We start from the raw sequence: 12,524 nt of genomic DNA, 5'->3' as shown, positions 1-12,524 counted from the left end.
AGCTACCGATGAAGCGGCCCTGGACAGATAGGGGTGTCCCACGGGAACACAATGGAAGCTTAACTTGCCAGACCTACAACTGTTAAATCCCACAAACATTAAGGTGGGTTACTAAATAAGTGCCTCCAGGTAATTAATTATTCTAGGAATATATGCTGAAAATAGATTCTTGGAGACCTACCTGTTTATTTCTGATTCTCTCCCTTTCCTATATATTAGTCTCTTCACTTTTGCTATTATTTGTTTTTCTTTTACTCTTAAAACTGTGGCAGAACTTTCGGCATTTTTGTTGTTCAGCTTCAAAACTAATTAAAGACCAAAATGAAAAATGTAAGGCAGAGACCGCTTAGGGACTGAATTCTAAACTGATCAGTAGTGAGAAGAATGGCAAATGTCATACAAATTCCCACTGTCATTTTTAAAACAGAGAGATGCTCTTTAGATATGCAGAGTTCATCTGTGATACGAACTGGAGAACAAGAGCTGTGAGATTGCTCCATAGTATCTGCTATTTATAGGTAATACTTCCGTTAATTCACCAAGTTAACTTTCTATAACTTTGTTTTTTATTTTGAAGCATAAATACATTTTCCTGTGAAATATGTCAGCTATGGCAAGAAATTTCTCATATTTTCCAAAATAAAAATTGACAGTTTTTGAGCAATTCTTCAACTATCTTTAAAGACTATGAAAGTTTTCTTCTGTTTTATGGAGGGGAAGAAGTTGAAGAGTCAAGGTATGCCTGGATATTACAGATTAGCCTCTAACTCATGAATTTCCCACTCCAACCTCCCAAATACTGGGTTTAGAGGTCCGGTCCATGACACTTGACTATTTTCTGGCATTTGTTTTTTCTTTTTCTATGCATAATGCTTCCAAACAACAGTGGGAGTTACTGTTCTGGCGACAAGCTTCTAAAATATAAAATAGCATCATTCACAGAACTTTTTTTCTATGTTCAATAGAAAAATCACATTAAATATGTTTTGAAAACTTGTCTTGAATACCAGGTTAGGTGGCAGGAGCCTCCTGCTCGCACAGGTGACAATAATATAGTCAACCAGGGCAGGATGCCTTTGTCCAAAGAACATTAGGTGTCACACCTTCTTCCCTTTTATCAGCACCAGTAAACAAGAATAATCCCAAGAATGGATGTCGTACTCCCTCCACATACTGCTAAGATTTTAGGACTGGTGAATAGACTCCTTATGCTCCCAAGTCCCCGCCAGGCTCCTGAACACTGGCTTCTGTGGATCTCACCAATATCAGAATCTAGTTTGTGTTTAGTGATTAACCTTAGTTTCCTAATGTCATTGATGATCCCAGTATTCTCCTGGACAATGGGAACAATCCTGCGTCCTCCAGGTTAAGTCCAACTCAGTCTTTCTTTTCTCAGGTCTGCTAAGGTTCTTGTTACTTAGTATGCATCAATAGATAAACTTTTGATTACCTCAATAAGCAGATCCAATCCAGTAAGTATTCCAATAACTAACTTTGATGGATAAGATCTTTGCTTAATTTCAGATGAAATAGAAATGTTTGGAAATTCAATTAGTTTTGCTACATTTAAACTGCACAGAAATACCCATTTTAAGTAAGCAATCCATTTTGTTCAAAATGCATGGACTTATCTCTTACAGCAATGGTAACATATTAAAATCATGTTTGCATTTTTATAAATGATTAATTTATAAGAAAACTATTTAAACCAAGACAGGCAGAGAGGCCCCGCTCCCTTTTTCTTTTTAATTATTCTGTATTTAAAGCAGTTTCACTTTCATTAAAGGTTATTTCTTTCTATCATGGTTATTAACTAACTCCAACAAACTGATCTCAACTAACTGGAAAGAAACCGAATCCTTTCATTTTGTGTTCTTGCATGTACATGTGTGTTATGTGTAAATGCACAATTGTACAGTTGCCCACTCATGCATTATACTAAATTCCATTGCCCGTGACTTCTAAAGTATTTGTTGAGATACTTAGTCATGCTTCTTCATCAATATAATAAAATGCCTAGTCGTAGCATTATGAATGCTACCATTTTCACGACTCAATATTTTCAGGATTTTTTTTAAAGGAAAAAAGATCCTAATAGAAATTACTTGGAAATAATCATGGGATTAATGAATCTGTAGGCCTTTTAGTTCTACACTGCAGCCACATTTAGAGTCTCTCCTTTCTGTAAAGCTCAGAATAAATCCCTTGACGCAAGAAGAATTTAGATACTGATTACTTGCGATTGGTTCCTGGTGATTTGCCCTTAATAATTTCCAGTTGAATTTAATGAAAGTATGATTCCTGAAAAGCCACTTCATTAAAATTGCATTTTTCCCCCTTTAAGTGTAGTTTCAGTCATTTCACCCATTTTGCGGTGTATTTTTCTCCTCTTAAAAAGTAATGATTGAGAAAGCAGAAACAATTAGGGGAATCACTTTAGTTCTTCCTAGAGCTCTGCTTAGCCCTTCCCGTTTCTCAGAATGGAAGGATAAAGGTGTACTTCTTTGGGGTTCACAATACTATTTCCCAAATTGACGAGATTGTTTTAAAGTATATACAGTCTTAAAAACATGTGAAGATCTGAAGTGAAGGATCTGTTGCATATACAAAGGAAGTAAGATCTTAAGTATTTTTTACTAAGCAAACACACACATACACATACACACACACACACATATACAGGTTGATTAACTTGTGCAGCATTCAAACTTCATTTCACTGAGTTGGTGATTTGCAAATGAATATCTGCATGGATCCCTTTTAAAAATCCAAATGCAAATGAGTACAACTGCAGTAAACTATATTTGCAAATGAATCCTGTTGCTTTATTCATTTATTGTGTAATTACTGCAATCCTTCCCACCTTGTTTTCAGTATTTCTTAATCATTAAGTCGGAAGCATGACAGCAGTGCCAGCCCTGGCATGATTTTCTTTGACTAAAACCTTGTAAATTAACACAATTAGCACAGCATCCTCCTGCTAATTAACTTCCACTGTCTGGTGCAGTGGTTTTGCAAACAAGGAAGAGGGAGTCAGAAGGGAATCAACATGCCATTCTGTTACCAAACTGTGTGTTCTGTTCAGTTTAGCTCGGCAAGTCAAAGCTGGCCATGTCAGAAGCCAGAGTCAGGCAATGAGGAGCTGAAGTGGCTCAGGGAGGAGAGCAGAAGGGGTAGGAGCTGTCAACACTGCTTGGGGAATTCAGAAGGGAACCAATGCCACAGCTGCTTCATTTAGACCAGACCCTCTTCTTATCTAGGATTCTTTGCCAGAGGGCACAAGACGGTTTTCAAAATTCACTTTGGGTAATACAAAAGAGATTAAGGAGGGTATCTTAATACAGCTGTAGCAGAAAAGGAAGTGTTTGTTCCGAGTGAGTGGAGATTAGAGTTAAGATGAACCAGCACTGAAAAGTAGGAGAATGGAGTTCCAATGCTCCTTGGTAACTAACCATGTGAAACCCTCAAGAGCACATCTTACATGAGTCGCTTTGGGCACTGCTTTTGTAGTGTGTGAAGCAGGTCATTTCTAAGGTCTTTCAAAAGGTGTCAATTAAAATGACTGTCTGATTCTAATAGCTGAGTATTTTCTCCTAAGTCGGAAAATACTCATTTCAGGGTTACTACAGAGTCGCCGGCTTCAGTTAGCATTCTGGCAGGTGATGGAATTACTCCTATGACCTCACTGCTGAGTCGTATTCTCCCAGTTTCTGCCACACATGGCTCACTATAGAAATGTAAGGAGTTAGTTAGTATCCGGATCCTCTGCTCTCATCGTCCCTTCTTGCCCGTTTTCTCTTTCTCTTTTTCTGGTATACATGTTCTTCCCTCCCCTCTTGGTACCTCAGAGTCTATAAGGGGAGGAGGATTATCAGAGGCGGAGGGAGGACAACAGGAGAAGCCCCACAGACAAGTGAAGCTTGTTTTTTTTCAGATTCAACAACAGAACTGAGAGGCAGAAAGGAGCCAGTTGTAATTCATACCGAGTTGTAGGCTTTGTGCGATGAAAGCGCTGGAGCGCTGCCTGGGAGATTGCTTTGCTGCACTCCACGAAGCAGATTTGAAACTGTCGTGGACCACTTTAGATGAGAGTTGGATTATGGAATGACCTGCTATGTCTGTGTCATATTGTTCTGTGCAGGGAGCATTATACTGTGCTAACTAGGTGTTCAGTACCAAATAAGATAGGTATCCCAGATGCGGTCTGTCAGCTGTGTCTCATTTTTATATTGTTAAAATATAAAACAGAAACTGATGGGGAGAACCAAATAACTAGGTGGCATACATGTTAGCAGTATTGCATGCCAGATATTAAAATGTATGTGTGTTATCTCAAGCAGCCATGATTGAATTCTAATTTGCCAGTACTGTGTGTTCATATACATTAAGTGCACGTGTGGTTGACAAGTAGTTTGATGGGATTAACAACAGTAAGTCTTGCATATAAATATATATATTTGAATTTGATTTTCTACAGTTTTCTTTTACACTGGATTTATCTTTTGTAGGGTTGAATTTTTCCCCATTTTGAAGAATTCATATTTTGAGATCACAATAGATATTACCACCTGGGAAGATCCTTACCCATGTCCATATTATTAAAGGGAAATAATAGCTAACAGATGTAGTCAGGGAGGAAGCTTTTAAGTGTTCTGATGGATGTCTAAGTAAATTTACTTTCTTCCCCTTCCCCCCATATCATTAGGCTTGAAGATGCAGTGGACGCCGGAGCATGCCCAGTGGCCAGAACAGCACTTTGACATCACCTCAACCACTCGGTCTCCTGCCCACAAAGTTGAAGCCTACAGAGGTCATTTGCAGCGCACCTACCAGTACGCCTGGGCGAATGATGACATATCTGCTCTGACTGCATCCAACCTTCTGAAAAAATATGCAGAGAAGTATTCTGGCATTTTGGAAGGTCCCGTAGACCGACCTGTACTCAGCAATTATTCAGACACACCATCAGGACTAGTGAACGGTCGGAAAAATGATAGCGAACCCTGGCAGCCTTCCTTGAATTCAGAAGCCGTTTATCCTATGAACTGCGTTCCGGATGTCATCACAGCCAGCAAAGCCGGTGTCAGTTCAGCCCTCCCTCCGGTAGATGTCTCTGCAAGTATAGGAAGCTCCCCTGGGGTGGCCAGCAACCTGACGGAACCAAGTTACTCTAGTAGTACCTGTGGAAGTCACACAGTACCTAGTCTTCATGCAGGGCTCCCATCTCAGGAATATGCTCCAGGATACAACGGATCATATTTGCATTCTACGTACAGTAGTCAGCCCACACCTGCACTTCCTTCGCCTCATCCATCCCCATTGCATAGTTCTGGGCTCCTGCAGCCACCGCCCCCTCCTCCTCCCCCACCAGCCCTGGTCCCAGGCTACAACGGGACTTCCAATCTCTCCAGTTACAGCTATCCCTCTGCTAGCTACCCTCCTCAGACTGCGGTGGGGTCTGGGTATAGCCCCGGTGGAGCGCCCCCTCCTCCTTCAGCATACCTGCCTTCAGGAATTCCTGCTCCTACCCCGCTGCCCCCCACTACCGTTCCTGGCTATACCTACCAGGGTCATGGTTTGACACCCATCGCACCCTCTACTCTGGCCAACAGTTCGGCAAGTTCTCTCAAAAGAAAAGCTTTCTATATGGCAGGGCAAGGAGACATGGACTCCAGTTACGGAAATTACAGCTATGGCCAACAGAGATCGACACAGAGTCCTATGTACCGAATGCCCGACAACAGCATTTCAAACACGAATCGGGGGAATGGCTTTGACAGAAATGCTGAAGCATCATCCTTAGCATTTAAGCCAACAAAGCAGCTGATGTCCTCTGAACAGCAAAGGAAATTCAGCAGTCAGTCCAGTAGGGCTCTGACCCCTCCTTCCTACAGTACTGCTAAAAATTCATTGGGATCAAGATCCAGTGAATCCTTTGGGAAGTACACATCGCCAGTCATGAGTGAGCATGGGGACGACCATAGGCAGCTCCTGGCTCATCCAATGCAAGGTCCGGGACTCCGTGCAGCTACCTCATCCAACCACTCCGTGGACGAGCAACTGAAGAACACTGACACGCACCTCATTGACCTAGTCACCAATGAGATCATCACCCAAGGACCTCCTGTGGACTGGAGTGACATAGCTGGTCTTGACTTGGTGAAGGCTGTCATTAAGGAGGAGGTTTTATGGCCAGTGTTGAGGTCCGATGCGTTCAGTGGACTGACAGCCTTACCTAGGAGCATCCTGCTATTTGGACCTCGGGGAACAGGCAAAACACTACTGGGCAGATGCATAGCTAGTCAGCTGGGGGCCACTTTTTTCAAAATCGCTGGTTCTGGACTAGTTGCGAAGTGGTTAGGAGAAGCGGAGAAAATTATCCATGCCTCTTTTCTTGTGGCCAGGTGTCGCCAGCCCTCGGTGATTTTTGTTAGTGACATTGACATGCTTCTCTCCTCCCAAGTGAGTGAGGAACACAGTCCAGTCAGTCGGATCAGAACCGAATTTCTGATGCAGCTGGACACTGTACTAACTTCGGCTGAGGACCAAATCGTAGTAATTTGTGCCACCAGTAAACCAGAAGAAATAGATGAATCTCTTCGGAGGTACTTCATGAAAAGACTTCTAATCCCTCTTCCTGACAGCACAGGGAGGCACCAGATAATAGTACAACTGCTCTCACAGCACAATTACTGTCTCAATGACAAGGAGTTTGCACTGCTCGTCCAGCGTACAGAAGGCTTTTCTGGACTAGACGTGGCTCATTTGTGTCAGGAAGCAGCAGTGGGCCCTCTCCATGCTATGCCAGCAACAGACCTTTCAGCCATTATGCCCAGCCAGTTGAGGCCCGTTACATATCAAGACTTTGAAAATGCTTTTTGCAAGATTCAGCCTAGCATAACTCAAAAGGAGCTTGATATGTATGTTGAATGGAACAAAATGTTTGGTTGCAGTCAGTGATTCTGTCTTTAAAAAAAAAAAGTAATGAATGTTGGCACACACGTAAAACCTGCTACATAGGGAATAGAGCCCCTTTCCAGTAGAGTTTCAATTGCAAAGGGTACTGGGGAAGACAATGATTGCGTTGCATCTGTAGAGTCAGGGTAGCTTTGGAGGAAACATGCATCAGATGAGAGCCTCTGATTGGAAAGCCCCAGATGACAGAAAGCGTATGTATGTGGATGCTCAGATCGGTTCAAGCTAGAAAACACTCACCGAGACGCAAGGTGCAAGTGTGTTTACTTCAGAGGGACATGAACCTCGTGTGTTGATTCCATTCTGCTGTTGTCGAGATTTAGTTGCTGTCAAGTGCCTGGAGTGGTGCTTTATTTTTTTTGTTTGCCTCACAATTACATTGGTGGCATGTGCTAATATAAAGAGCTTTAACTTCAAACATTATTGGACTAAAGAGATGAACGGTTGTGTTACAACAGAAAACCAGATTTTTGCCATTTTAAGAGCAACAGTATTCCTCAATCCTGTCTGTTCTGCAGTGTTAAGCTAAGAACAGGTAAAACAGGGTAACGGTAATCTGGACCTTAATTTCTGCAGTTCATTTCTTTTAATGTTCTTGTCTGCAAAAACTCAGGAAAGTGATTGTGATTTGTACAGTACCTCAAAGGAATGTGTTAAAAGCACTATGTACTGCTGAGAGTAATAGGCTAGGCTTCAATGTTACTTTATATTAAAATGTATGTTTACCTCAACAATTGGAGAATAGCAAGGAAAATTACTTTGAATGTATCCGGAAAAATTACTGACGTGTGATACAACTGAATATTTACAATTTAAAGTAGAAATGGAAGGATTTCTTTTTTTTTTTAAGTTGTGTTAGGAATTATGGGGAATTTAACCAGAGCAGAACAATTACTAAAGAGTTCTTAATACATTGCTCTCCTTGATGATTAAATGAAATGTGGATAAAAGTTACACTGGTTAATTGAAAGCTATGTATTCAGTTTGTGTTGGTGTTTAGAGCAGTCAGCTGCAGACCTATTTAGGACCCTAAAAGCGACAGAACCTAAAAATTATAACTGCCTTTTACTGCCGTGGTAGAGGTAGTGGTGGTGGTTTTATTTTGGAAGCTCTCTCTCTTTAAACTGCTGGGAATGGTGTCATTCTATTCACTACGAGTTCCTAGGTTTGCTGTGCTGTTTCACAGAATGCAGAGGACAGAACCAAATCAAACACACAAATTAAAGAGGAAAAAAAAAAAACAGCAACCAACTCTATGTTCCCACAGAGAACCTCAACATGCCCCCTCTGCCTCCCCAATCTGGACTTCACTCTTCACAGTGCACTTTTGCTTCTCATCTCGAAACCCCGGCTGTAGTTCTCCCACGTTCATTTCTACCTCGGTTTCATTGCATTTCTTTTGGAAAGTCAAGTGAAAAATTAGACATGGACATGTCTACCGCAGTAGACCTTGCCAAATGTGGGGGTTTCTTGTTGTGTGGTGTTGTGAATTTTGTCCATCTTTTTTTTTCTTTCTTCTTTTTTCTTTCTTTTTTTTTTTTTTTTTTGCCATAATCTAGTTTCCCAAGGCACTAGTCTTCAATGCATGCTTTCCCTGCTGGACACAACCGCATGGCATATGTGGCATTTTTCTCACCACCACCCCCAGCTTTGCTCCTACTTCCCACCAGGTTGTCCTTTGTCTCCTGTAATGCGTGATGTGCAGGTTTTCATAGAAGGCTGGGCTGATGTTTGCCAAGGCCTCTCCTAGTCAAAGTACAGGACAGGGCTTTCCTCAGCCACTGCCTGTGCCGAAAGCAGAGCAGCCTAGCATTTTGAATGTATTTTCCTGGTTTTTGCCCCTACCTTTTTTTCGTTTGTTTGTTTTTTGTTTCGTTCTAATTTAGAGATGCAGTAACTGTTGCAAAGCACTGGCATTTTGTGTATTCAATAAGCGATGTACATTTTAAGGTATTTTAAATAAACGCAATGGCAGCCCCATGAAAGGTCTTTCTGTTATTTTTTCCCCTTCAAAAAGTTTTTTTTCCAAGCTCATCTATAAATTAATTCTCTGAAACACTTAACACAGAGAAAGTGAATGAGAAACTCGTGGTATTTCAAAATTTTGTGATGTCTAATTAGCAATCTCCCTCTTTGTTTTTCACATTGCTAAAATTGAGCAAATAAACTAGAATTTCATGTCCTCTGGAAGTCTATCAACTAACACTGTTCTTGAATATAAATATCCCATATTTGAAAAGCAGTGCCTTTCATTAAGGATACAAAAATGAAAACAATACTAAGATACTTCCTCTGATTTTCACAAATGAATTAATGCTATAGTCATATCCTGAATCTACCCTGCGCACTTCCTATGGTACCCAGGAGATTCTAATATCCACTAACTCATGGGTCCATATTGATCTCACAAGTTTACTTTTCTACACAGCACTGTTCTATCTTCTATTTTTAGACTTCGTGTCCACCAATATGCTGTGTTCTTTAAAAAAATCTGACAAGTTATGACAAATCCAATCTTCTTTAGTCAACTTTCAAGAACCCATTATTAACCTATGTTTTTTAGTGTGTGTTTTGCGAAAATTGATGCCAAATATATGAGGTGACAATTGTGTTTTGTTCTCACAATGCTGATAATAAACAGAAGTTATACATGTTGGCTTTTAGCTTTAAATGGCTTTAAGTTAGTTTGAGATAGGAGTGGTCTGAGATATATGTATTTAGCAGAAGCTGAAGTTACATGTAATTTCCACTTAGCCTAGGCAGGTCTAGTACTGTCTGTTAGCATACTTGGCAAGTTGAAGAGATGAAAGTCTCACACTCTACTACAGTTTTTAATTCTATGTGACATCCCTATAAACGCTTCCATGGACTATCCGAATCAGGACCTCTTTTCTGACCATCCGTTTGAGAGTGTGGGGTAGGACAAGTTCCAGATCTTCAGCAGTGAACATGTACATTGAATCCTAGTACAACTGAGTAGCTGTGCCTCATACTCTTGGCCTCCCATTGACTGCTTAGAATTGGAGGAGGTTCCTAATGAGTGTAAGGTAATGAGCCAGTCAATTCATCCCTGTCCAGGGTGGAGATTCAACCAGCCTACTTTACAACCCTGAATTCCCTTCTTCACAACTGTAATAACATTTCCAACAGGGATGAAAAGGAAGAAGGGGAAACTACATCAGTAGAAGGATCAATCGAAATTTAAGAGATAGTTCATAGTGACTTTATATGAGACACGAGTGAAAATGCTCTACACAGCCGGCTTGCTTCTCTCCAAAATATTGAGAACATTAGTGACTACATGGAGAACTTTGCTGACTATGCTGGTCAATGGAATGTGAAGGCAGTATACTTTAAGGCTATTTACTTTCACACAGAATGTTTATCTATTAGTCAGTTTGTATTCTACTCAAATGCAGATAGACGGGTATAATGTTTTCTTGTGCATTTGAAACCTATCAAGGAGAAAATAAACCATTCCACTAAAATACATAGGCCAAACACCATCTGGACAAGTGATAAAAGCTATCCAGAGGCTACATTAAATGCAAGGTCAATTTACATGGGTTGCCGAGTACTTGGCTATGCAGTTTTCAAAAGAATATATAAAAAAAAAAAGAAGAAAAAGAAGAAATCCAAATTAATCCTCACAATAGGTCATTGTAAATTTAAATATATTTCTGAGTTGGAAAAGATGTTTTAGAGGCATTTCGGATCTCTTTCTCTGAAAATGTATTCAACTTCAAGCAGAAAAACATTTCTGTACCCCAACTCTTTCCTGTTTTTTACCAAGAACTGAGAATCCTAATTATAAATCCATATTGCAGAGTGGAAGGCACATAGTTTATTGAACTGTTGAGGCCACTAAAGTTCTAATATATATAAATATAAATATAAGTATAATTAGTGTGTGTGTGTGTGTATGTGTGTGCTATTTCTACCACCACCTATTTGAACTTTAAAATGAATCAGTTTTTTTGCATTCTCCAAAGGCAACTAGTTTCTTCGTTTTTCTTATGTGCCAAAATACACATGACTACTTCAAAATTCTCATTTAATGTGACTTTTATCCTTAAGAAAATAAAAACGTTCAGTTTTGAATCATCTGCCGATTTAATGAAGCATATTAGCAAACATGGAACTGTTAGCATTTCAGAATTCACAACCAGCTGTACGTGTGACTAGCCAACACATGAACTAAAACTCACAGTCTGCCAAGACCTTTGGTTGACATTCGATTTTGAACCTGCCAGATGCATTTGTGTGAACCAGGGATACTGCATCTTTAATGAACAAGTCTCTCCTCTTTCCCCTGTTTTTAAATACAACACAAGTGGTGTAGCACTAGGCACTGCAATTGTCAAAGACAATTAGAGTGAAAGCAGGAAAATTTCACCTCCCTGTCTCAGTGATATGTAGAATGTCGGCAGCATGGGTCAGCCTTGCCACAGAGTGGTGTGAGAAGATATGAATCAGTCCTATAGAATGTTAAATATTTATAAAATGGTTTTGTAGTGCACCAAGGTTGGGAGCACATTCATTCCTTCTTTTTGTCTTATGATACAAAAGGAAAAAAAAGCAAAAGTTTTTATTTCTAGGCTTATTCTCTCTCTCTCTCTCTGTCTCTCTCTCTCTCTCCCTCCCTCTCCCTCCCTCCCTCTCTCCCTCTCTCTCTCTCTCTCTCTCTCTCTCTCTCTCTCTGTATTCCTCCATCCCTCTCTCCTTCCCCTTCCTTTCTTCCCTGTGTGGGTCTGTGTATGAGTGAGTTTCCCTTGTGGGTTAGATACAGTTGCTAGAGAATATTCATTTCTTTGTTTTCTTTTTTCATCTGACTCTATTCAGACATTGTTCTTTACGACCATTTCTACCTCATTGCTACATATTGTACATGTAGTATTTATTTGTTGTCTTTTTTTGAATGTCATGCATTTTGTAAGAAAAAGACTAGTCCTTGAACTTGAACAGTCTACCTCAGAAAGACTGTCTTTACACTGAACAGTATTAGCAACCTAAATGATAAGATGCATTAGCGAAGTGTGGCAGGGTAGATAATGCATGAGGACTTGGGATTCTGATGGACTTTTAATTGTACTCACAACTCAAGACTGCTTAGAAGAACTTTAAAGAAATTGTGCACTGTGTAGGTCTTCATCAAGGCCCCATTTGGAGCATAAGAAATGCAGCTCTGTTACACATGCCCATCTCTAGGAAATGTGTTAGCATTCCCAAGTATTTTACACTGGTGATCTGACTACTTAAGACAAAGAAATTCAAATGACATTTTTCATATTCTTTTGACTGGCACCCTCAACTCCTAAATTTAAGGTAAATATAGTACTTAATGATTTCTAACTGCAGTCTTCAGTGGTTTTAAATGCCTTCATTTTAGTTCTGTGACTCCTGATAGAAGCGAAGAAAAACAATGAAATTGCAAGGGTCTGCACAACACTGAAAATAAACCAAAAAATAAAAAACAAACAGTGGCACTTCCCAAAGGAATTAACAAACATGGAGTCATGGTGCTTCTAAGTTTCCTATCTGAAAGCATT

At 40.1% G+C, this 12,524-nt stretch overlaps 1 protein-coding gene across 2 annotated transcripts in view; it reads left to right on the top strand.

Annotated features, from left to right (window-relative positions):
* Window positions 1–12,524, top strand: part of Fign (fidgetin, microtubule severing factor) — a 118,975-nt gene that overhangs the window by 105,081 nt on the left and 1,370 nt on the right. For both annotated transcript variants that reach the window (XM_021232951.2, XM_040745461.1), the window contains one exon: window positions 4,706–12,524. This exon is cut by the window's right edge and continues 1,370 nt beyond it. In XM_021232951.2, coding sequence (XP_021088610.1) covers window positions 4,714–6,960 — 2,247 coding nt within the window. In that variant the 5' untranslated portion in view covers window positions 4,706–4,713 and the 3' untranslated portion in view covers window positions 6,961–12,524. The remainder of the gene's footprint in view (window positions 1–4,705) is intronic.

This window comes from Mesocricetus auratus, unplaced genomic scaffold, assembly GCF_017639785.1.
Source record: "Mesocricetus auratus isolate SY011 unplaced genomic scaffold, BCM_Maur_2.0 Super-Scaffold_100004, whole genome shotgun sequence".
Taxonomy (NCBI): domain Eukaryota; kingdom Metazoa; phylum Chordata; class Mammalia; order Rodentia; family Cricetidae; genus Mesocricetus; species Mesocricetus auratus.
Note: the sequence above shows the minus strand (reverse complement) of the source record. Positions and strands in the feature narration are given on the sequence as shown.